Source organism: Lytechinus variegatus, chromosome 11 (assembly GCF_018143015.1).
Source record: "Lytechinus variegatus isolate NC3 chromosome 11, Lvar_3.0, whole genome shotgun sequence".
Classification (NCBI taxonomy): Eukaryota; Metazoa; Echinodermata; class Echinoidea; order Temnopleuroida; family Toxopneustidae; genus Lytechinus; species Lytechinus variegatus.
Window position 1 is genome coordinate 21,026,234 of NC_054750.1, and position 27,027 is coordinate 21,053,260.

A 27,027-nucleotide genomic window follows, 5' to 3' on the forward strand; every position below is an offset into this window, starting at 1 on the left:
CTGAAGGATGACTGATCTTTGATGTTCCGCTGAGTCATACTCTAACCCTAGTCATATTCGTCATATTCTTTATGAATTATTGACCAAATACTTAACCCAATGACACACTACAAAACCCTTTTGCAATCTGATTTTGGAAAATCAAAATAGTAATATGAATCAACAAAAGGAGTCATAATGTCAATATAACCAATTTGTAGATTACAACTTTAAACATATACAAACAAAAGATTTACTATGAATTGAAGAGACATCATAATCATATCCATCTTGCACTACACTCTAATTTGTATTTGATTAAGCATTTATGATCCAATGGATATTGCAGGAAAAAGAACTATTTTAAAATTCTTTATTCATTTTTCACCTAAAAATATAGTAATACATTAAAATTGTTCACTTTGAAGAGAACTGCCATCAACTTATTAGAATATCTCATGGTAGTTAGGTTGTGTAGTGTATATTGGGCTCCACATAATCACAAGACAATACACTTATTAAGTCAAGAGAGGGCAGCAAAGCTGTCCTTTGTAAATGGCACTTACGTTTTCGGCATATGGTGGGAACATCTGTGGGGTCATGGAACCATTGTCTTCTCTCGGCGTCCCTGGCCCTCCTGGGCCACCCGGTGGATTGCTTGCTGGTGAACTCTTCGGCATGCCATCCATCTCACCGTTCATCACAGGAGGAATGTCTTGACTGCCCATTGGCATAGGTCCATCAGGGCCAGAATTCATTGGAAAGTTCTGCTACAGAGACGAGATTCAAAGAAAACCAAATTCAGTATCACTTAAAATGTGGTCCAAATGATAAATGCGGTCTCAAAAGGAACACCGCTTTATCGTTGGGGCCAAAATTCATTGGTAAGTTTGGCTAAAAAAAGAACTTAAGTACTTGTATCTCCAAATAGTTATGGAAAGAACTGCTCAAATGGGAGACCACTTTTCACCAAGGCGAGAAATAACTGGAAAATTCTGATCCAAATAGAAAAGATTCATAGAATTACAGGATTATCTTGATTATGCCCATTGGCATAGGTCCATCAGGTGTAGAATTCATTACAAAATTCTGATACAAAGAGAAAAGACCCAAAAGGAATGTCAGTTATCTTCAAAAGCTCAATCAGAAGACCACTCCTTCATCAGGGCCAGAAGTCATTGGAAAGTTCTACTACAAAAAGAAAAGGGTCACGTTTCACAGGATGAATGTCTAGACTGTTAATCAGCGTAAGTCCATCAGGCAAGAAAGTTCTGCTTCAAAGAAATAAGATGAAAAGATAATTTCTGTATCTCTAAATGAGATCTAAAATTGGAGTGTCTAAGCAGACAAGCACTTCCTCAACAATGGATTTTGTACTGTGAGTTGCAAAGAAAATAAGGGACATAAAATGCAAAGATCATCCATGATGTCCAGAGGAAGTAAATATTGCCTCCTTTTGAATGAAGTCATTCTTGATACCTCAAAATTTTCTTCAAAGAGGAAAGCTGAAAGCAAAAAAATAAACGAATTCCACACTTGGCTTTGTACAGGTAATCACCGTGGGCAAGAGGGGACCAATGGTTCACAGAATATTTCAGAATATCTCTTGCTTCTTATAATCTTGCCTTTTACATATTAATAGTCTGAACAAATTTCCCATATCAACATGTTAATCAATCAAGAATATAATACATTTCTTGCCCCTTTTAACCATATTACATGATTCACATCGTAATAATACTAGGAACATAATAAAAATAATTCTTGCTATGTGTAAACACTTACTGTAGACAACTACTTATAGCTGTAGTCAACTTGGAATAGAATTAAGTAAACCTCTTATAAATTGAAACATTGCCCAAGTGAGAGGTATTCATAAAGGTAAATTGCCAATTCGTCCATTCACCATATGGTCTACCTTCATTTAGTCTGCCATTCCGTCCATCAACATTTCGTCTAAGAACCATTTGGTCCAATCGTCACTTCGCCTAATCACCAGTTCGTCTATGACCATTTCTTCTAATAACTAGTTGGTCTAATACCCATTTTTCTTTTCATTCATTTTGCCAAATCAACACTTTTCCAATCAGACCAAATGGTTTGTGGACTAAATGGCTATTGGACCAACTGGTTACTAGATGAAAAGGTGAGTGGACGATGTGGCAATTAGTGGATAGTGGACAAATTGATAATAGACCAAATGATAGTAGACGAGTTGGTAATTAGACAATTGCCATTAGACTCATTGAAAATGAACTTTCATAAGACCCCTGTTCTTGATAAGTTGTGTATCATATTGCTAAGACACCAAGACACACTGGTAATATTTTCTTTCAAATATTTTGAGATAATTCTTACCCCTGGTCCCATGGCTCCACCAGGTACTGACTTCATCATTGAAAACATGCTGTCACCTGAATTAGAGGAATCTGTGAAGAGGGAGAGAACCAGAAAATCATTGGCGATGTGATCTATATAAGGGTCATAAAGTTGTATTTATTGCTCAAATAAAATAAATGGAAATTTCCATTTTTTCATGGTATTTTGAACATAAATACCTAAAAATATAGAAATGAATACTTATATTTTGAATGAAATAAATGAATTTATATCATATATTACAGAGTGGTACATATGTCTTGACCCATTACCAAATGCAAATAGAAAAAATTTGCAAAAACCTATAGAATTCCAGGACACAGTAAACAATGGGTTTAATAACGGTGGCAGCGGTGGGATCAATACTGGAGGCATTAACACAGAAGATCCATTCCTAGTTCAACGCCTTATTTCATTAGACTTGCTATCAATGATAACACTATCAATTCATGCCAAAGTTGCTCCTAGCCAACCTTATCACAGAATATCCCAAGCTTGAAACAAAAATCTTATGTTTCATATTGATATCTTTTTTTGATACGGATCATACAAAATGTAATATACATGTAACTGAGGTAGGAAATATTGTGAGGTGTTAAACAAGCATGAATGATCATCGGGATAATACAGTTAAACATGTATATAAAGAACAAGAAAAACGGTCTTTATGAGCAGGTCGTCTTTATAGAAAGGTCAGTTTATGCATGTTTTAATGGGGAATTTAATCCAAGGGAGACTGAGATTGTGGTCTTCACATACAAGTGGAACTTTAATACAGGTGGTCACTAAAGCAGGTTCGACAGTTTATTGATACGTCTATTTTTTATTCCAGATTAGATGAAATGGATACATTCATCATGCATATAGAATATATCATGTTAACAGAAGGAACCATGAATGGTAATTTATTCACAATATGTCAGTAAGTTTAGAGGTTATTAAATACCTTGAGGACTAGGCATTATCGGAGTACCAGGAGGCCCTCCACCCGGACCACCAGGCGGACCCTGTGACGCAGAATGAACAGAGCAGAGAGAGGAAAGGAGAGGTAGAGAGGGAGACGGGAAGAGCCAGAGATAGATAAAGAGACAGAAAAAGATGCAGAGAGAATAAAGAGGTATAAAAAGAGAGATACAGCAAGAGAGAGATGGAGAGAGAAACAGAGAGATAGGAAAAGATGTTACATATAGCAAGGAAGAGAGAAAGAGGAAAGTGGGTACAGAGGAGGCAAATATGAAGAGAAAGAAAAAGGAAAAAAGAACGATAGTAACCAGGCAATGAGAGGGAAATGGGTTAGAAAGATAGAAAGATAGAAATGGTGCAGAGAAACAGGGAAAGTGATGAAACGAAAGAGAGCAAAAATTGAGAATAAAACAGTGGGATAAAATTCAAGTTTTAGAAATATGTCGGACAACATTGAGATTGGGAGCAATTGAAAATTATCAATGAAAACAATCAAATTGCATTAAAAAAGAAAATGAAATATGTTTAATATGCATTACACACGGTTTCAAAGACAAGATAAACTGTTCCATTGTCCATCAAAATGCATGAATTTGTAATACTCATTCTGTAATCTCATCTAAACAATCTATACTATGTATCTTTCTCAAGACCTGTTTTGTAAATTTCCCTACTAGTATAGAGATCACTTCATGTGGTACATGCATGTATAACATCAAAGTGAAGCATGGTGTTCGCATATTCAGCGTCAATTAATTATTTTCAAAAATTAGAAGAGTCATACATAACTTCATTTTACAAATCTAAAAAATAAACACTACTTGGACTAAGGACTATATATAACTTACTGATGCTGCATTGGGATTCCACGGCCTTCCGCCTGGCCTGTAAATAAAATAAAATGGATTGAAATAAATTCTAGTCTGAATTCACGACGGTTTCAACCCCCTGTTGGTTTAAACCCGTCCTGGAACATTCAAGCAAGCTCATACACTTACTCTAATTCAATAACAATTTTGCTTTAAATATGCACATGAGTAATGTGTACTTACTTATGCCAACTGTATAGTGCTAAGATAAAATAAGTAGAGCTATGATAAAAAAAAGTTGGAGTTGAACCCCTGTTATGGTTCAATCCTCTTCTTTATCGTTGGAACTATTCCACCAACTGAGTTGACTAACTCTTTGTTCTCATCCCGTAAGATCTAATCTAATGTAGTAACTGATTTTTATTCCAATTCCCGATCCGATTTTCTCCTTTTTCTACATTTTTCCGAACTCAGACTTTTGTAAATGGGAAAAAAATCGGATCAGAAAAACCAAAACATAACAAGACAAAAACATGTGGCGACATGTTTGCCGTCAAAATGCACTGATGGTTTGTTTTGATCTCAGACAAAAGCGGTGGAAGAAAAAGAAGATAAAGGAAAAAAAAATTATGATTTGTTTTGATCTCCGATATTAGCGGAAAGGGAGGAGGAGGTGATGATTTGTTTTCATCTCCGACGTAAGCAGAGGAAGAAGATGATGATTTGTTTTGATCTCCAACATAATCATTAGCGCATTTTGACGGTAAACATGTCGCCACATGTTTTGGTTTTTCTGATCCGATTTTTTTTTACCACTTACAAAAATCTGAGTTCGGAAAAATCGTAAGGTCTAATCCTAATTCATCTACAAAACAGTTCATTCACTTACAATTCAGTCTGATTGCCATTCCATCTTCCAGTTATGCTATACCCATTTCATATCATATCCACTTGGTCTAACACTAAGCAGTCTTAATGGTGAATAAAACTATTTCAGTTATTGTTCTAAGACTATTCAGAATCATTACTTGGAGAAATCAGCTGGTACTTTGAGCATGCACTGTTGGAGATTCGAGTCACAATGGGCTATCCATAGTTTAACCACAACTTGAGTCCAGAGTTAGAATCAAACCATAGTTAAGAATATGGCCTAAAAGTTCAATTACATTGCTTTATACTCGTTTTGTGTTACTTTTGGTTCCTCTGGGATTTTCACTTTAGACCACTGGAATGGATACGACAGAAGAATTCTACCACATCCCACCATACCCTATAAGTGCACTTAAATTGGTGATGATGATTACTACATTGACCATACTCCTTTTGTAGGTACATGTATATTATTCAAAATTATGACAATGTCATCTTTTGTGTTTTCACCATGGAATATTGATTTGATCAAGAAGACAACTGAAGAATCTGGCATCTTGGATCTAGGCTCATTGCGCAGCATCAGCAATGTACGCCGTCTACAACAAAGGTCTGATGAAAATTGCAGCCTCATAAGTGAGGGTATACCAGAAGGGCTAATATTTTTATAATCATGAAAATAAAAAAATGTTTTCTCAATAACATATTATATACGGTGGGTGGCCCGCTGGGAGAACAGTTCAAATGAAGTGGTCACCCTACGTAAATAAGACATCATTATATTCATGGTTCCATGACATTTGCTCCGGCGACAATTGTTCTGATGGAAAATGTGCATGTTAAGCCAAACATAAAGCCTAACCTCCAGAAATAAACCCTAATCCTTATCTTAACCAATAACTATTAAAATCCAAACTCTAACCGTATGCCCTCCGAGCTATTAAGATAAGAGCAAATGTAGAAGCATATATCGTGTCACCATAAATAAAAGTACTTACATTGACATTGGCATTCCTCCTGGCATTGAATTCAAAGGCCCCCTCATTCCGGGACCACCATAATTCTAAAGGAAAGGAAAAAGTATGAAAATATTTACTTCCTTTAACTAAAATTACAAAAGCCTCGGTGATAAAGCAGTTTAGAAAAGAAAACGACAGTCAACTTTCTGGAGTTGGTTAAGAAAAATATATTTTTCTTTCCTCCAAATCTTGGTGATTTATACTGCAAGTTAACTAATGCCTAACTGGGAAAAATGTTTTCATCTAATTTGTATCAAGCTTATTCATTCTTGTACATACCATTGAGTTTATTTCTCCAGGTGTGCAACACTTATCAGGTTGAAATGAAACTATTTTTTTCACAATCTTTGAGAAATGTGACTGACGTATATTTTTTTAATAGCTTACAGAAATGTAAGTATCAATTGACAAGGCAGCATGGATATCTTTAGGGTTTTTCATTAAAGGGATAAAATCGATGTTCTGAGAAATACATGTATGTATATGGAGTATGGATAACAGGATATAGTATTCATATGCAAATCAAAGAAAAGATCAAAATCACAGGCAAAATAAACATTTTGAATTCAAAATTCAAATTCCTTGAGCTTTTAAAACATTTTCATGAATAAGTGTTGGTTACATAAATGGACTTCATAATCATATTCATTAGTTTCAATTCGAGAAAGAGGGACATTTTGCTGAAAGTTGCCAAAGTAACACCACACCTGTTAGAATGGTATGGTCCAAATAAATCTTCTTTTCGGACATACAAGAAGCCATATAAGACAGGTTTAGAACTTAGGATACAAATGAAGTGAGACAATGTCCTTAACACATTATACCATGAGTCTTACATGGATGGAGCAAATGCTCACACATAAATCATTGGCTCCTGTATGTACACAAAGAAGTCAAAATCAGTTTTAAGTATGTGTTTAAAATCTTAAATGTTTCTATTTGTCTTGAGATATAATTTAAAAGTGGATTGAAAGTGAAAATCAGGTTTGGGTTTGACCCAGGGTAGTTGGTTTTGGTTTCACTTAACATTTGACTACATAAACTACCCTATCAAAACCCATTGATCCAGGGTACCTTGTTTACATAGAATTGCTGGGCTGTTAAACCTCGTACAAAAGTTGACAATTTAGACAATGGTTCATACAAAGCTTGATTTTAGAGTTATGACAGAAGAAGCAACTTTCCCATCCTTAGAAGGAATTCTCTACTGGAATTAGAAGATTGTTTCAGACAATATGAGGTGGCCACCATTGCCATATTTCCAAAATACAGCTTTCTCTGAGCAGTCATCAAAATTTATAAATGTCGAGTTACGAGGTTTTAACAGCCCACCGATGACATACTATTTGGTCAGTTACCAACAGGAAATCATAATGCAGCAAAACTGAAAGAGGACTTATAGCCATCTCTCTCCATAACATAACTTTTTATCAAAGACATCATGTCCTCTTTCATGTCCTACATGTCTCTTGGTTTCATGCCGTCCAACGTGTAAACATAAACATTGAAATGCACAGTAATTACAGAAATGTACAAAATCAAATCAAATTTTGAAATACAAATAAGAAAATAAAGAAAATTGTTGCAGCTTATGCAGCACCTTAATTTCAATACAAGGGATCAGAGTTCCATCTTTTAAGAAATCACCTGGGCTCCATAACACAAAAGTTTACGATGAATTGCAAATATGAAAGAACAGCACTGATTGGTCCCTGGTCAGTTAACCCAATGCGCGTGTAACACTGATATTGATTGGTCCGTTCATTTAGTGATTGATCGCTAATCTTTGTGTTACGGAGCCCAGGACATCCCCTGGTAATCCACTACAGGATTCTATTAATTATTAAATTATTAAGAATATCTATTAATTATTAAATAAATGATCATTTCTATATTTGAAATGCATCAGGTGAGAAGATTGGATAAGAAAAACCAGACATAATAAACTCACAGGATTCATGGGCATTCTCGGGTGATTCATCCTCGGACCCATTATATGACCTGAAAAGATGATAAAAAAGGTAAACAGAATAACAATGAAACCCTGGTTAATTCACACAAATTATTATCAAACAGCTGTATGAAGATGGTAAATGTTCTATTTTAATGTTAATTGCAATTTGCAAATATGTACACAAAGGAGATTCTAAATCAAATGGAGAGATGCTTCATCAAGGAAAAAAGAGATAAATCAAAGTAGATAAGGATGATTGCACAAAACCTGTGAAATCAAGGAGAAGAAGAAGGAGGATGTGGAGAGGAAGAGGAGGAAGTGGAAGAGGAAAAGGCGGAAGAGGAGGAAGGGCAAGACAACAAAAAATAAAATCTTAAAGAAAGAGAATAAGGGCCATATCGCTGAGTGGTATCGCAAAAAGCTATAATTTGTCCTAATTTTGATAAATAAGGGGAGCAGTTAATGTTGACTACAACAAATTCATATGTAAAATAATGTATTTAAAAAATCCACATCTCTCATTAATATTCCTAATCTTGAAACTGGAGTGTTTTGCATTTCTGTTTCCTGTAAGACTCCTGTACACTCTTAAAGAATTTACCACAAACTTAAGTGCATGTATCAGATCACACCAAGGATGTGAATTAAATGAAAAAGCAGGAAATATCTTACAGTTAAGTTCATTTAAAGGGGACATTTGGTTGATTTTAATAAAAGGGACATTACTGGTGAAGGTTTGACAACAATCAGTCAAAGAATAACAGAGTTGTGAATTTTACAAATTTTGATTTTGTGTCATCAAAGAGGAGCAGCTCCTCAATATATTGTGTGATATGAATTCCCCCAAAATCACATTTTCTAAGAAAATTTAGAGTAATTCTATTGTTGTGGAGGTACATTATCATCAGACTCATTTATAACCCCTAAGAAGTCCTAAAAACAACAGAACCTTGTTTACATTGCATGTTTCTTACGTCAATTTTTTTCTGTGTATTTTAATGATGAAGAAAACTATTTTCCAGACAATTTTGAAAAATTTGTGTAGAAAGGTGCTGATGACATGAACCTCTTTTGATAGAGATTTTTGTAACATTTAGCTTTCCTGAATTAACCACATCATTGGACCAAAGTTTAAATTAAAATTGAATGGAGGGGAGTGTTTCAAGAAGCAATTAGTCAATGATTTTTGATGATGATGATGCACAGCATTTGTATAACGCCATATATCTGTCAAAGACATTCAAAGGCACATTTTTTAAGGAGCCAGCCAATCTGGGTCACCTAGAAGGGCAGGCACACAGAACTGTGACCTGCAGGTCTCTCAATCCTCTCGATATAACTGGTTGGGAGAATGCAGGTGAACCACTTCACCGGGGTTTCCCCCTCTCTTATTTGAATAGTACAGTGGGTTCTTAACGTGCAAAGGTGGTGACTCTCCTCTACGCAAGGCCTCCGTTTAACATCCTATCCCAGGGACGGGGTGTTTTTCACTGTGACATAGCCTGCATCTATGAAACAGGGGGAGACGTTTACACACAACGCACTGGCTTCAGTCATAGGCCCAGGGTGGAATCGAACCCAAGATCTTTGGTTCGATGGGCAGACACTTTACCGACTAGCCAACTTCGCTCTGAATATTTTCACTGAATATGTCATTAGAGCCAATCAAATGCAATGATTTTTCAGTAGCTTGTAACAAAAAGGTCATCTTACCAGGTTGCCTTGAGGGGTCTATTGATTGCATCATTGCTTGTGAGTTGGGTACTCCCACTGCAGGCTGTATCAAAAGAAAAAATAAGAGATAAATTTGAAATTATCTAGCATGTGTACATGTATACTTTCATTTTATTGATTGATTTTGGCAACTACATCATAAACAAAAATAAAACACAATAAAATAGTAGATAACAGAATAATTTTCAAGCAAAACAATGAAGAAAGTTGAATTTTCTACATTTGATTAAAGAAGGTTTCACAGGTTGCCACTGTAAGCTTAGCTTGACTTCCTGACAATCCTTGAAAACAATTTAAACTGTTTTAAAGATAAATTCCACTTGTGGTAACGATTTTCAAAATGAGTTCATACAGAATCAAATGATATGACCACCAAAGTGTCTGTTTGTATTTATGTGCCAAAGGATTCTGGAAGATATTGTGTAATTGCTGAGATATTAGCAAATAAGCTCATCAAAACCGAACCCTTTTGGGGTGAGTTCTACATGTAAAAGGTATAGAGAACACAGTCGAGAAGCAGACCTGGGTTAAGTAACCCAGGCCTGAGTAACCACTTCAAGAGACTAATATTGGTCAATGAAAAATATATCATATGATTATTAACCACATCAGACATCTTAGCAGGGTAAATTTATACGTACGACTGTAATCAAATGGTCAGGCAATAGGTTTCCGATTTTTTTATCCACGGACACAATTTATTGCCCGCTCAGGAAAGTCAAAGAGAAAATGTGTGGAAATGTACCGGGCAATAGGGCAGAGCTAACATCCGGGTATTCTAAGCATCCTTATGCGCGTCTTATTGAACCGCACAGCGCTATACGTCATAATGTTAATCAAGTTGAGACAACACTGGATACTGTGGCCCATATTCTGAAGTCGAGTTTAACTTAAACTCAGGTTTAAAGTTGTGGTTTAAGTATGGGAAGTCAAAAGTAGCAAAATTTTTATTAAGTTGTATGTTTCTTATGTTTACTGTGCTCTTTCCCGATTCTCGATGGTGAAGACAATCATCTATGTATACTTCCTACACAATTATGAATGATTTGAGAGCCGAATGAGCTGAAGTATCATATCTCTATTGTTAGTGATTATGTAACAATTGGCTGTCCATACTTAAACCACAACTTTAAACCTGAGTCTAAGTTAAACTCGACTTCAGAATACGAGCCATTGTCCTCAAGCCAGGTACACGTCATTTCAATTGTCACAATGGTAAAGTTCAGAGGCCAAAAGGCCAACATGACAAAATAGATTCCCATTTTTAAACTGTAAATTATCTATATTTTTACGATTTTTGCTCTAGATGTCTGATTTGGATAATAATAAAACTCTTGACTGGCTTTTCTTTCGGTGAACATAAAATGTATTGCCCTTAAAACCATATTGCCCTTGTCTAACGACTTTTGCCAATATGATTCTATTGTGGGCAATATATCTGACAATCCCCTCAGGCTAGCCAATATTATATAATTATCATCCCTGGAAAAGACAATCTTACCTGGTTTCCTGGCATTCTGACTGGCCCTCTTGGTCCCCCAGGATACCTTGGAGACATGAAAGGCTGTAGAGGATATATAAAAAAAAAAGATATTTAACAATAAATTATAAACAAAGAATGTAAAAGGTATGATAAATGGCCCCTGTTCAACACATTGTACAATGCAATTATGAAGTGACTTACACTATAGACCGAGTTCAATGTTGATTTTTGAAATTTAAACAGGAACATGAATCATGATTCAAAACAACATTTAAAAATTGCTATGACTAATATTGCTTCTCAACCTCTTTGGAGTAACCATAGGATTAAAAAAAACAATTCTACAATATTTCTAAAAGGTTGGTGTAAGAAACGTATATGTTACGTCAATGATAATTCCAATAATGATGGTACGTTTCTTTCGCATTTATAACTTCAGAATAAATTTGATATACAAATTAATTTCATTCATTTTTAGGGAATATGCGATGCCATCCGGGGAGGTTTTGAAAAGAATGTGATAAAAAAGTTGACAGAACCCACCATGTACTGTACCAGAAGCATTACATGTTATATTGAAAATGAGGAAAGGGTGTTCCCATATTTATCAGTCCCTTTTAAAACATAAAATAAATTGAATCTAAGAGTCTTTCCAATTGGAAAATACATCTAGAATTAGAGGACAAAACTCTTTTTTATATTGTATAATTCCTATTCAGTCAACTGTTGATGTTAGCATGAGATGGTTTCAAGATCCTTTATGTGAAAGATTTTTTTTAAAGTTCAATTTAGTTGCTGATAGATATTGTACTTTTTGTAAAAACAGCATTGAGACACTTGTACATGTTACGTTGTACATATATTTTGTTTTGTCCTTTTTCCAAACAAATTTGGTTTAAACTTGAACAATTTTTTTTTATCAAGACTAAAATGAAAATAAAACTCTCAAATCAAAATGAATTGTTTGGTTTACTTGGAGGCAATAATAATACCTTAAATTGTCTTTTGATCATTGTACCAAATTAAACTTACTTAGCTAAATGTAAGAATCATATACCATCCTTTGAAAAGATCTTGATAGTGATAAAAAATTATCATTGATATGGAGAAGTACATAGCCAAAAACAAATCTTAAAGAAAAGGATTTTTTAAAAAGTGGTTTCAGTTCCACAAATGTTTTTAAGTCTTCTTTTCTATATGTACGATTAATGGATGTATTGTATGAACTGATCTGTTGTGAAATATTTCTGTACAGGAATCATAATGTTTAGTGAAGAAGTGTTTTTGTATTGTCAATAAAGGAACTCTGTGGAAGGTTAAAACAAATTGTTTTTAAATAACATAGTTTTCTTAATTGTTATATTTCATTCTTAAAGATAGGGAATATCATGGCTTGATTGTTATGCTCCCTTTCGTATAAATCTTTTAGGCGCATTCATGGGGCCCCGAATCCATTTCGAAGGGTAATTTTTTTTTTATCCAGTACCCTGATCCCGATGAATGAAAAGAAAAATGACTTTCCACATTAGATAATATATAAATGTAGATGGAGAATTACATGTATACATAGTTGACAATCTTTTAGATCTACGAAATGCTGATGTCACATGTATGTAATTGATTGAGAATAAGATACCCTTTCTCTTTTTACCATTTAGAATAATCTTATATATTTTGATGGACAATAAAATAAAGTGTAATGGTCTATATTCTCCTGCATGGAAATACTGAGTTGGAAGTTGGAACACTAAAAAAAATTGGACAAGCCCTGTCTACAGGTTCCTACAAAGGGAACATCACAATACATGTAACTCTGTTCTCTCCCAGGACATGATTTCAGAACTATTACGAGGTTACAGGGAAGTTCCAGGTCAATAGCCGCAAACTTCTTTTGTCACGAATCTGCATTCAAAATGATCTTTTATTCCTTAATCAATCGGGAATATAGCAGCCTCCCACTCCATTCTCGGCATGTTATTGACATAACCACAGGGGTCAAAAGGTCACCTCTTACATAGGAATCCAAGGCCATTCCGCCAAGTGCTCTGCTCATCCCTGCACTTTTTTAATTGCGGTCACGGGTCGGTTGGCAAAATACTATGAATGAAATTAAGTCACTTCTGGTTACACACCCATTGTGCACTTTTATCTCACAAAGGACAAAAAAAAGAGTAAAGGCTTGTTTTATGTTTTGTCATCGAGTCGAGGAAACTAACATTTTGTAAGCCGGGTCATAGGAATCCGTACAATGTACATACCAGCCACGTCACAGTTGATTTCTGAAATGCTGGAGTAACTCATACAATGAATTGCAAATAAGTAAAAACAAAGCAAATTGACTGTATTTCAATGCCTTAAGGATGTGAACATGAAAACAAAGGTATTCATAATCTAATGTCAAGGACAAGCAAAAACCAAGTAAGTACAAAAAAAAACCTTTCACAGACAAACAACTTGGAGGTTCCAATCCCACAGTAATAACATGAATTCAACTAAACCAATTGTTTAAAATCAATCCCCCTATCCCTCTCTCTCTCTATCACACACATGCACATCCACCGGTGTTGTACAGGGAATACCAAAAAAATATTTTAAAACTAGAGCTTGGCAGTCAAGACTAGAGGACATGCAAGATTGCTTTGCAGGAGTTTTTTTTCCAAGCCTCCTTCTATCACTTTCGCATGTCGTAAAGCTCAATTTCTATTACCAATCCCTTTATTAATACGAGATCTTTTAAGACTCATCAGAGTATTTATTTACTGATTTACTAAATAATTACATAACACTCACTAAAATATTGAAAGGAAAGTAAACATTCTTGAACCCAAAGGATGTACCGGATTCCCAAACTTTAAATTCTCACAATAAACTGATGATACAATGCCTCAAAGATAGTGCAAAGTGGATCTTCATTACTTTCGTGGCTTGCACCTGAAGAGTATCTCATGAAGCAAATAGTCCTGTGATATTCACTAAATGATTTGTTCTTGGCCAATCAGATGTAATGATTACAGTAGCTTAAAGTGAAAATCACTGACTACCGGTATTTGTTTCATGAAATTCTTCCCTGATTTTTTCATAATTGTATCCCACCGCTGCCATCATAACCTGGTGTACAGTCTTTATCATTAAAAGAGAACACCAATATTACAAGCTGTCTCAAATACTGTACATGTGATAAGGTATAACCTATGACACATCATTGGTGGTGGACCAAAACCTTGGTATATTCAGCCATGTGAAGCTGCTGGATCTTTAACACTTTTGGTACTTTGTCATAATGCTTTGTACTGCATCATACATGTACGACAAGATGCGATTCCGATTCAATTCCTTGTGCTTCTCATAAAAAATAAATCTCCTGCTGCAGAGCAAAAGATGAGATAATGAACTAATTGAAAAACATTAATCAGGCCTTAAATTTCAATATTTTTAGGGTAAGGTCACTTTTTCATTCATCATAGCACAAATGATAGACAACTCTCCAAGGCAAACAATGAGAGGGGGCATCAAGAGTCATCGGGTCAGCCATGTATTTAATTCAAACCCTGGCACTCATTTCAAGTAGTTTCTCGTTAAACGTGAAATAATAAATCTGGCATTTCAGGAAAGGAAGAGATAACAAACTACATTCTAATTGACAAATCCTTGATAACAATGTCACAGAGTAATATTGTTTCACCACAGGACGAGACAAAACTAGAAGATGGTACAAACTTTGTACACCACTCACCTGGTTTCCATCCATCATGTTAGGATTATGATGAGGAGACGACTGTTACAAAATAGCAACATTTGAGTGGCAGGAAGCAAAAAAAGGAGAGAAAAGCAAAAAGCATGGAATTAGCGAACTGCATGGAGAAGTTATCAAAATAAACTTTATTTTCAAGTAATTCAGGTTAGGAACTTAGGACATTAAGCAGGGTAAATGTTAAAACAGCTCTCGGTAACCGAACATTTCAATCGGCAAATAATTACACTTTAAACAATCAACATCACAGACCCAATTAGAGGTGACAATTTATGCAAAATAAAAAATCTAACGGACAATAGCAGTAATTCAGTTTTACTATCTTGCTAATCATCTACATGTTTGTGTATTTAAGCATGAAAGATGTGTACTAGTGGCATGCCAGCCCAAAAAATACTGACCTGAAATTCTAAGAGTGTAGACTTTCTGAAATATCACACATCTCATAAGAACAAAAAGGTTTAAGATTTTCAAAAAAAAAAAGAATTCCTCCATCTACGCTACATACGTTATGTTTAAAAAGTCAAGATTTAATAAAATTACATTCTTCTTCTCAAGGGATGTCCCTGATATTTCAAACTGAATTATGCTTTTTCAGTGATTTATCTACCTACCAGAGATTCACATTAGATTCTTGTTTACAAATTACAATCACACAAATGCTATGAAAATAAAACATCAGGAATTTCAGGATATCAGGATTATTATAAACAACTTTCAGAGATTACGTGGTTAATTGAATTATTTTTAAGTCGAATGAACTATAATAACATGTATACTACGAAAACACAGTCACTGTTATATTATATCAATATGAACTTTATTAAAGGGTACATAATGGGCAATGAGACAGGATCGTGTCTTTCTATTTGGTTGAAATAATCTAAAAAGCAAAAAAAGCAGAGCAAATTAAGGCTTGAATATTTATAAGAATAAAATTTGAATATAAGAAGAATCAGCATTAATAATTAGTAATGTGGTTGTTAAATAATGGAGAGAATCAAAGTCGCTTTGGTGAAGGAGGCTGGGTAAAAATTGAAGTCGGGTGATGTATTATTTGCATTGCAACATACAAAGTAAATTTTAAGAGCATTTAGCAATTTTTTAAAAGAAAATGTGGATGTGCATATATGATATGTCTAAGTCATCTGACCAGAAACATGAGAGGTGAATGTTCAAACCCCATAAAAATGTAATCATTGTAATGATAATTACAATGTTTGAAGCAAATTAAAATTATACTTCACTGCAAAAGCTGAATGTAATACAAAACTTTTTCACAATCTGAGTAGAACTGTCCTCCTTGAAAGAAAAATTGTTTGCTTTCCAGCAAATAATGACCAATTCTTCAAATCTATTCAAGAGTTATAAACCAAACATCACTAATGCTCAATGTACAAACTGTAGAGAACTGGAGATGCATAGCTGTCAAATCCTTTCTTCGACTGAAATGTTTTGTTTTCAGTAACACCAATTTATCTTTAGAAATTCTGACTTTGGCCAAAGAAATAGCAGAAATGCTATTACACAAGTTCATGCATCCATCAATCATGGCTGAATTCACAGCCTCTATCAACAATGCACAAAATTTAAATACAATTTGGTGGCCTTGCTATCATCTACATTAAGCTTTGATAACAAATACATGGAAAAGTATTGTCAATGATTTCCAGTTTTCACCTATTCTGAACCAATCATATCCAAGTATTTCAAACGCTTGTAACTTTAGTCAATGACAATCACTGACCATTTGTTTCATGAAATTAACCCCTGATAGAAACAATATGACGAACCCAAGAACATAACCTGCTATTTGACTAGACAATAAATGACCAGGAACCAGCCAACAATGACAAACGACATCCTCCTTTTTCAAAAGGAATAGCTCCGTTCATGGCTGAATTTCCAAAAGGGAGATACATATATGTAGTAGCCTTGACCGTGGCCATGAGCAGTATGATGACATCCATGTTGATTCTAAACACAACGCCTTCCACACGTTCACAATGTGCTATATGCCTTGGCGCTGGGTACTATCAATGGACATAGGATAACAGGTAAGAGAACTGGCCTTTGACATTTCTTGACTCATGGTCTGGATATGAAAATGCCAGGCAAAGTTATCACCCTCTCATATTGGGTCATAATCGGACACCTTCTAGTAACCTAATCACACACCCATAATCACATCAAAAACTTATTGAAGCGGGGTCCGCTTTAGTTCAACAAGCAAGTAGAAGCAGGATCAAGATAAGATAGTATGGCACAAGCCAGATCGTTATAAAAAGGAACTGACCATAAAGGCTGCAAGTGCTGTTCACTAGACTTCTTCAAAAGCAAGAATTCTCATCAAACTGTCCATTTTGCAAAAAAAAATAAATAAAAATACTCATTTCCTCTGGTCAAGCTCATGTTTACAAACAAAGTAAATCTTCAATCAGTGTAGGGATGTACAGTACATGAAAACCGGTGCAACAATAGCTCATACTCAAAATCATAGGCCTTGCTTAATGCATGTGGCATAGATTCCTAACCCTGTCCTTGGCAAAAACTTGGCCAAAAAATGATAATCAAGTAAACCTACATTTAACCAATACAAATTCACAATAAAACGATGCCAAGGTAACTTCTTTGGAGTAAATACTGACACTCTCTTCCACATTACAGTGGTATACTACAAAACAAAATAAATACTGCTTTCGAGAACATTTACATTTTAACCATCACCCACCCCCCCCCCCTAAAAAAATGGAAAATTACTCAAATGAATATTCCTTTTAAATATGATTCCTTTACATTCTTGGGTTTATATTTAAAAGACTTTCTTTGAACAATTTTTCTACAGTAACAAAATACACTGTTGCATGATTCTGAACAAAAAATTTCCCTCGAATTGTTAGATCCCATTCACATTCACCAATTAACGAGGCCACTTGACGGTTTACTTATTGCTCTTGAACCTATCTTGTAAAGTGTGACTGAGATCTACATGTAGGTCTCCCACATGCAAGTGCTTGGAAGTGATCGCTATGAACGGGTAGCCAAAATACAAATATCAAGCAAATCTATTCTTCTATCCCCCTGACCTTTCCACAGATATATATATTTCCCAGGTAAGGCATCTACATCACCAGCCAGTGAAATTCTATTCACTGAGATACAATGTGGCTCCGGAACTAAAAGTAAAATCTGCGTTTATGATGGTGAAGTCACTTTGCTTGATATGTTTGTTTTCCACTAATTTTGTTTTATTATTTATTCATTAAGAGCTAACACTGTAGCTAAAACATAATCCAAGCCTATGTGTTTGGCCAACTGATTTATTGTGGTGTTGTAATGGGCAAAGTTGTTAAAAAATGTAACCATAAAACACAGATACAATCCTACGTCGACAGCTTACATGTACATAATTATATGCTCATAACAAGTGGAATGCCTCGGGCAGTCTCTCCTGCATTTCGTGATTTGATATAGCAGCAGTGCTGACTTTGAAAATAGCTATTGAATAATTATTCACAAAAGAAACACTCATATGATAATGAAATACTATGTCCATTGACCCAAAATGACTTTTGGCCATGATCATGTGACCTAAGACATTTGCAAAGCAATCATTCATACTTGATTACCCTTATGTCTGTTTTATGTACTACATGTACCTGTGTAGTTCATTGACCTTAAATGACCTTTGATCTTGGTCATGTGACCTGAAGAACGCACAGGATATTCAGGAATAAATGGTTACTCTTACAGTTTCATGAACTAGATCCATACAATTTCAAAGTTATGACAATTCCACAAATACCCCAACATGGCCAGAGTTCACTGACCCTAAGTGACCTTTGACCTTGGTCATGTGACCTGAAACTCAGAAAGGATCTTCAGTGATACTCAATTACCCTATTGTCCATGTTTCATGAACTACATGCAGGTTCATATATACTTTCTGATTACATTTAAAAAACCTAACCTTGGTTAAGATTTCAATGTTGACAACGCCGCCGCCGCCACCACATCAGAAAAGCAGCGCACCTATATTCTCACTCTGCTATGCAGGCATGACAAAAATGATATATGCTTTAAAAGAACATTTCGGTATGTTAACAGTATGTAAAACACTGAACTTTGGTGAACTTCCAGAGCATATTGTACAACGCCTACTTAGCTTGTTGTACGCAAGCAAATTGGAGGCTTAATGTCAAACATGCGTACCTTTGAAAACACGGCGTACCATCCAAAATGTACCATTGCACGGCTTTAGGAGGTGACATCACAATACAATTTCATTGCGCTCACTAAAAATGAAGGTGCAATATGTGTATAGCCTGCTGGCTAAATGCGCAATGCTGCCCAAGATCTTGTGCGCTTGTGGGATTTTGCTTTTCGCTTTCAATATTTTTGCTCCCTTTTCATAGATTACTACAGGGAAAAACTTGTTTTTTATCTTCATATTTTCGCTAGATTCCGAGGCGTTGTACAACACAAATAGCGAATATTCCTATTCGTGCAATGGTGCGAGATTACGCATTCAGTGAAAGAAAGAGATGCTCTATTCCGAACATCTTTCTTTCACTTCATGCGAAATCTCGCACCATTGCACTCATGCCTATTCACTATTTGTATGATATATAAAATTATAGATTTAACCATCTATCATCCTTAGCAAAATGTTAGTGTGACCAAGACATGTATCAATATTTGTAGAATTAATGGTAATTTGAAAGAATTTCATGTGTGCATGGTGACATTATGAGAATTATTTGTTAAAAAGAAGGAAAAAAAACTGAGGAAACATAACTTGTAAATAAGTGCCAAGATAACACACACAGTTAAAAAAAAGTGTATACAAAGAAAATCAAAGTGTTCTAAGTGAATTCCAAAGAAAAGAATTTCTCCAATATGAACCCTCCTGATCAATGATGGGGTAATTTGGCCAACCTCATGTTTTTTTTTTCCAGTTGGTCTTTAATAATCTTCAATTCAAACATTTGTTCAAATGCATTTATATTTTCAGTAGGACCTACAAAATAATTAATTAGAATTAGGGTGTGTTTATGCTTCCATTGCGAGGACAGAATCAGCGATTTCAAACGTTGATTCAAAACGCCAATCGTAAACGTAGTTCTGGGAGTGCTGTTTATGCTTCACTTTTCAGAGCAAATCATGATCTCCAGCTGGCTTCGCATCGTAAAGCGAGGTCAAATTGGGCGCGCCTTTTTTCAAAAGTTTTTTTCCGATTGTTGTTTTTACGTAGAGATAACATGGAGCAATACGACTGTATTTGCCCGCGGATTTTCATCTCACCAGAAGCATGTACCAAATGACGTCATTTAAACACGTTTACGATCGTGGTTCTGTTTATGCTTCCCCAGAAAGCCTGATTCTGGTCAAACGACGTTTACAAACGCACCTTTTTGTGAGTTTACGATCGGCGTTTTGAAACAGCGTTTAAATGAAAGTAAGCATGGACGCAACCGTGTTTTCGACTAACGTTTGGAAACGCTGATTCTGGCCTGAAAAGTGGAAGCATAAACACGGCCTTATATGATTAAAAATTTACAGTCAGCAGCAAATCATGATAATATTGAGCACTGTAAATTTTTATCCCATCAACGTGAATATTAAGCATATGACAAACAAAGAATATTTGTCCTCTGGCTCAAAGGACAATTGTCAGTTGCAAAGTCACAAAGCCTGCTCATCCACTAGTGTTAAACCAATGAGTCAGTGACAGTGTGTTTGTATTTTTACAACAGAGCATGTTGACCGCTCGAGCGGTAAGTGGTGGGTTGATGGTCTGAAAAGTATAGTGTACATGCAGGTCAACAATGACTGTTATACGGTGGAAATCAGGAGTAAAATACCAAATGAACTTTCACAATTCTCAAACATATGTATATGGTATTCTTCATCTAAGACAGTAAACAAACCATATAGCCCATTTTATGAAGAATTGGAATTCAATATTTGTGTTGTTAATAAAATCAAATTCTTGATATGAAGGATGGAATATCAATAAATGGGATTAAAGAAGAAAACATGATGGGGGCTATTAAACGTAAAGTAACTTGCAATATGATGGCTAGAATGTGAAGGTGTGTCAGCCCCTGGGTACTATTTTATCTCAGAGGTAAGCTCTTACCTGAAAGAAACCTGGCATGGGCCCACCAGGCATGCCATCTGCTCCTTGGGGGATCTGTCCCATGACTGAGTTCGGGCCCGCCGCACTCTGTTCAGAAAGAAAATAAAATCTCAATCACAGTTAAAAAGCATAAGTTAACGTTATAGACATGTAATTAAAATAAAACAAAGGAGGGATAAAATATGCACATGGATGCCTTTCTGTCAACCTAGAAACACTGAAACAAAAAAAAATATTTTTTTAAATGCTTTTGATAGGTTATAACCAAAGATTTTGTACAGGTTCTATCGTACTGATAATAATAGAATACATAAGTGTATGTGATAAAATTAAGATGGTGTTTCCAGTCACTTCATTTTTTTTTACTTTTTGAAACACTAAATGACGATTTTCGGACATTTTTTTCTGGGCTTCATTTTTTTAACATATCACAGACACAGGTGACAAGTGGGACTTTGCAGCTCAGATTTTTTAAAAGTAAAATCAATGTCAGCTAATGCCTTTAATGGTCAATGCCAAGAGACTATGGTACAATAAAAAACATTTACAATTTTTTGAGAAAATTACATTTCATTGAATTTTTACTACACAATATATGGGGAAGCTGCTCACATATGTCACAAAAAAGATAAATAAAATTCTAACCAATCTTTGATGGATTTTATTCAAGTCTTTACCAATATAATTTTTAATTTTTCCACTATTTTTACAGTAAAGTTTTCATTAGGATAAACTTCCCCTTTTAGATTTAGGTGTGATTTCTTGTCTTCACGAATTTCATCTGCTTTTACGTGGTGGCAGCGGTGGGATGGAAGTCATGGAACCCAAACAAATGAAAGGATTGGTGGCTTTCATGAAATGTATATTGGAATATCAATCTTTAGGTATTTTCAAACCGCCTCGATCATAAGCCCTGTTAAATTTCGAGAAATTTTTTAGGCTAAAAATACCCATTAATTATTCCTGCATTCACAACGCCCCAAAACATACCCTTCAGGATAAATTCCTGAAGTTAGGAGCATGTATGATCTGATAAGCTGGCAAGGCGCGAGATTCAAAACCACTAGCTTAGCAGCCACCCATGGCGCCCGCGCTCAACTACATGTACACGCTTGGCTAAAAGTTCCCGTAAATTGCTTTCACATTGCCAAAATACCTGCGACCATGGAAAATTCCCCACAAAAGTTCCCGTAATTTTGCCAAGTACCTACTATTTAGTGGCTATTCTCTTTCGGGGATATTACGAGTAATTTGTTTTCACATTGCCAATATTACCTGGTATTTTCTGATCGGGTAAATTTCCCGATCAGAAAAAACCTGGAACTGACGATCTTCGAGGCGGTCTGAAACCATCTATTGTCAAGATTCAGGGATCTAACCCTTGGTACTACATGTACATTAAAGCAATCACTGCATTAAAAGAAAGCATCCTGAATGAATTATCAAATCAAATTATAGCAATAAATTCTTTGTCAACTATTATGATAAACCTCATTGTTGGCTCAATGGATGTTACTTCAAAGTTACGAAAATGGCTACCGCCATGCTTATCGCAAATGCAAACATATCCTATTCTTGTTTTATGTCAAAATTATGAACTTTCAAATGGTTCCGGAGCTTTGTTGAAGAGCAGAAACACAGGAAATGTAGTATGTGGCAATTGGCGAAGGTGGTTTCCATTGCTTCCTATTTCATTACTTGTAGAGAGTTGCAATTATTTCAGGGAAATGGGAAAAAACGCAATATGAACTGGAATCACTGGATCCAAATAACTTTACGAGAAGTTAAAGAGGTAATCTACAAGTACATGAATAAAGATCAACATCAAATTACAATCTTGCTTATTCTTTTGCAAGTCACTTCAAGACTTCTGAAAAAAATATGGAGTACCGGTAACATAAAAACCTGTCTGGGATAACTCACGGGGTACACAAATGTGACCAGTATCCACAGTTGGCTGCTATATATAGAGGTCACAGTTGTTGGTCTAAATTAGGCACTTCAAGCAAGGACTTTCATAATTCTTATCATAATTATTATAATCAAAATTATTAGTATTAGTATCACTACCACCATTCATAATAATGATTTTTACCATGACATTACCATTATTTATTATCATCAATATCATCATCATTATGATTATAATTAAAATTATTATTATCATTATCATTATGGTTGTTGTTATTAATATTATCATCATAATTACCATCATCATTATTATTATTATAGTTATTGCTACATGTATTAGTATGATCATGATTTATTATCAATATCATAACTGTCATAAAAACATTGGCACACGGTAAATGAATACTAAAGAAAAATCCTGAGCTGCACAGGCAATTTTCAACCTGGACACTCGATTGCACAAAATAGATCATGCAATTTTTCTGCACTTGAATTGTATGGTTTTGTAGATCTATGCTACACCAACCCTTGAGTATAGAGCTTTTCTAAAAGCAAATTCAATTTGTGGGACCATGGGTATCCTCCTAACATGAAAGCTTGTGTTTTGTAGGCTGTCATATTCACTTTGCAAAAAAAACAGCAGGCCCTATCAAAGTCTGTTTTTATTCTTTGTGAACCAAATTTTATAGAACAATTTCCTTAAAAATTGAAACAAAAATTTTCATGTAGAATTTGTTAAAATGTTTGGCCTATTGAAAAATATCTTAAAGGGTCAAATCGATATATGAACATTTATCTGTAGGAGAACATTAAATGCAATTGGATTTTCTTACAAGTCCTCAAAAATATATGGACCGAGGTCTACTCTACACATATAGAAGCCCACTGTCTGCACTGAGTGTAAAACTTCATTTATGCACATTTCAGTTACAAAGTCTTGTTGACACAAAATCAGCAGATAAATTCTAAGCACAGGTCTAAGTCTGCCTATTGATAATAATATGTAGGAATATGATGCACATATACATAAACATATATATGTTTACATCTATTGCCAAAAATCAATGGGCACGCACACTGAGTATATGTCCATGTATGTTCGTTGTGTTTGTGTACATGTATGTATGTGTCTCTTTGTATTCACTTCTATTCACTTATTGTGAGGAAAGAATTTGTGTGTTCGCTCACATGTGTGGAGACTCTGTACACCGAAGCCTATGTGAATGAATGAAAGTGTGCATACATAATGAGACTACACAATGAAGGGTGAAACAGAGTCGCTCTTCTCCCATGTGACCTCCCTCCCTATGGAATCTTCCCTGTGTAGCTAATTGTTTACTATACACCCAGGAGATATGCATAGGCCTGCTTGTCTCCTGTGCATAAGATGGGTCTGGCTTTGTGATTCATCAACTGAATTGAATTATGGTACCCTAAAATTACTTGCTATACACCATCTCACATGATGGTACATGAATAAAAGATAACAAAAGTATATGGTCAATACACCTTACAAATACATTACTTCTGTTGATGAGGCATGATGCACACAGTATGTCCATTTGTACACTTTGTGATTGAAATAGATTGTGAGAATTTGCGTCAATAACACATTTTTTGTTCATTTTGTCTAAAGTCACACAGACCAATTATAATTAGGGCTGAGTCCAAGCGGATAACTGACCGATGACACCGGTCACCAGTGGAATTTCTTCTTGACCATTATTTTCATAATTCTACCTGGTGGATTAAAGGTTTGGAAATATATTATCATGTGAAAGTTTTGATATCTAGATCTGTAACTACTTCTCGCTGGTTTTCAAATTTAACCCCGGTGCTGTCGCGGGAAGGCGAAACCGCTATAAACCTGTTACAAACCCTCTATAAATGCATTCACAGTAGAAAAGTTACCCTGTCACAGTCCCGGAATAAATTTCATGTACCCATTCCCACTGCAACAGGTGATATTTATGACCTCTGTAACAAAACATGTAGGCTTGTTACCCCATGAGATACCAGACTCGAATATATCGGCAAACTTGAGGGTGGGGTTGCTTGAAATCCTCTGCCCACTCTACACTATTTGCATGACCAAATTCAGTTACTTTGGCAATTATGGAGCTATCTATTCTTTTACACTTTGCTATTATTTTCATTATCTTTCAGTTGCAGAGAACAAATCGTAATTTACTACTTTATGTCAAAGAGCAGGACTCGTTCTGTAAGAAAATGAACAGAAAGTGGCAGAGACGAAAAAGTTATCTCTGCAGACATGATGTAGAATATATTGGTAAGTAAAAAGATCACAAGTGGTTTATCCCAATGTTGTACCGACGTTCCTTTACAATACCACGACAGTCGCAGGGCGATGTCCAGCTACTATTAGTATGGTTTAAGAGTAAATGTTTGTTGCAGAGTTATAGCGAGGTGACGTTATCCTAGGGTAGTTTACGGCGAGTCAGAAAATTCACACTGAACTTCTGAAGACAACACCACTTCAGTATTGGGAATTTCCTAGAACTGTAGCGGATTGTGAGGCCAGTGTGAAGATGGTATCAGATAAAAACATTTAGGCCTTTTGATTTTTTGTCATTACTGACAATGAATTACTTACCTAGGTTCTTTATTTTAGCAGTCCACCAGACTTTGCCAAAAAAATATCAGGGTCACAAGAAAAAAACAAAAATTGTAATGACTCAGCCCTAATTATAATAGACCTAAATGTACATGAAATTACCCATAAGGCATTATTGATACCCATCAGAGAGTGTATGATTTAAAAAAAAAAATAATAGATGAAACTGTCAGATTTTACAAGATAAATACAATGATCTCTTATACCCCTTTCATAAACCCAATTATACGGCTAATGGCAGCATAATTTGGTCCTAAAATAGGAGGACCAGAGTTATCCACATTATTATGATGAGCTGCAATTATCCGCATAATAGCAGCATCGGGACCAGATTTTGACTTTATGAACGCATTTCGAAAGTAATGCGGATAATTGCCATGGAGCGGTCACAAGGTCACCCTTTTCCAACGCAACCACATCGTCGGAGGTGTGTGCGGTTGCCATGACGATTATCCTCCTTTTTCAGGACGGGCGCTCATAAAAATAGTGCGGATTATTTTCAGAGTTTATGAACACTATTTTTATTGAATTATCCGCATTACTCTTTGGCTGCTAACTGGATGATATGTTTATGAAAGGGGTATAAACCATACCAGCTAATGCTGATAATTTTTCAATATTCAGTTCTATAGATTGCATCAAAATTCTTAACTTTGGCTAAACAAATAGTGTGGGTTTCAGAGAGTGAGGGACAGTCTGGAACAAAAAAAAGGATACTTATTATAGGTTTAAGGATATTCCAGAGGTAGTCAAGGATAAAAAAAACTGCAGTCTGAAAATTATATTTAGGAGAATTTTGAACATCAATATTCCACATCTGGCAGAATAAAATAATAATATGCAACATTTATATAGCGCTTAATATGAATGTTTCTAAGCACTACAAAATATTACCCCAGTTTTAGCACAGCAACCCTGATCAGATGCTCAAGCATTTAAGGAATTCCTTCCTACCGGGTAACCATTTACTACACCTGGGTGGAGAGTGGGAAATGTATAAATGCCTTGCCAAGGGACATGAGCGCTTTCATGGGATTTGAACCCCGAACATTGTGGTTCAAAGTCCAGAGACTTCTCCACTAAGCCACAACACACATGATATCTCCATTTACCAAATAAATGCTACACCGTTGTAGTAAAATAAGAAAATAACTCATGAAAGAAATTAAGCCCACAAAATCTACGTTGCCCCAAAGTCAAAAAGTAGCCCCCTAAATATAAGTTATTCCCTACACTGGTAACCAATCTAACTTTGCTGCAGTAGTCAATCAAAAATAGGCAATTTCATTTGAAATAATTTCTTTGAGTGCGCATTGGTTGGTATGGGAGGCCGTATCTTAGCAACCATTTGACCTTGGGGCAAAATATTTCAGACTTTTCCGTCAGACACTTGGGGCA

At 35.3% G+C, this 27,027-nt stretch overlaps 1 protein-coding gene across 4 annotated transcripts in view; it reads right to left on the reverse strand.

Moving 5' to 3' along the window:
- LOC121423462 (single-stranded DNA-binding protein 3-like) overlaps positions 1 to 27,027 on the reverse strand; it is a 55,279-nt gene that overhangs the window by 13,673 nt on the left and 14,579 nt on the right. For 2 of the 4 annotated variants that reach the window (XM_041618807.1, XM_041618803.1), the window contains exons 5-14: positions 21,084 to 21,170; positions 14,924 to 14,965; positions 11,209 to 11,271; positions 9,687 to 9,750; positions 7,971 to 8,020; positions 5,999 to 6,063; positions 4,170 to 4,206; positions 3,305 to 3,365; positions 2,338 to 2,408; positions 546 to 749 (exon numbers count right to left, since the gene is read on the reverse strand). In XM_041618807.1, coding sequence (XP_041474741.1) covers positions 546 to 749; positions 2,338 to 2,408; positions 3,305 to 3,365; positions 4,170 to 4,206; positions 5,999 to 6,063; positions 7,971 to 8,020; positions 9,687 to 9,750; positions 11,209 to 11,271; positions 14,924 to 14,965; positions 21,084 to 21,170 — 744 coding nt within the window. The remainder of the gene's footprint in view (positions 1 to 545; positions 750 to 2,337; positions 2,409 to 3,304; positions 3,366 to 4,169; positions 4,207 to 5,998; positions 6,064 to 7,970; positions 8,021 to 9,686; positions 9,751 to 11,208; positions 11,272 to 14,923; positions 14,966 to 21,083; positions 21,171 to 27,027) is intronic. The other 2 variants (XM_041618804.1, XM_041618806.1) reach the window with 2 other exon arrangements.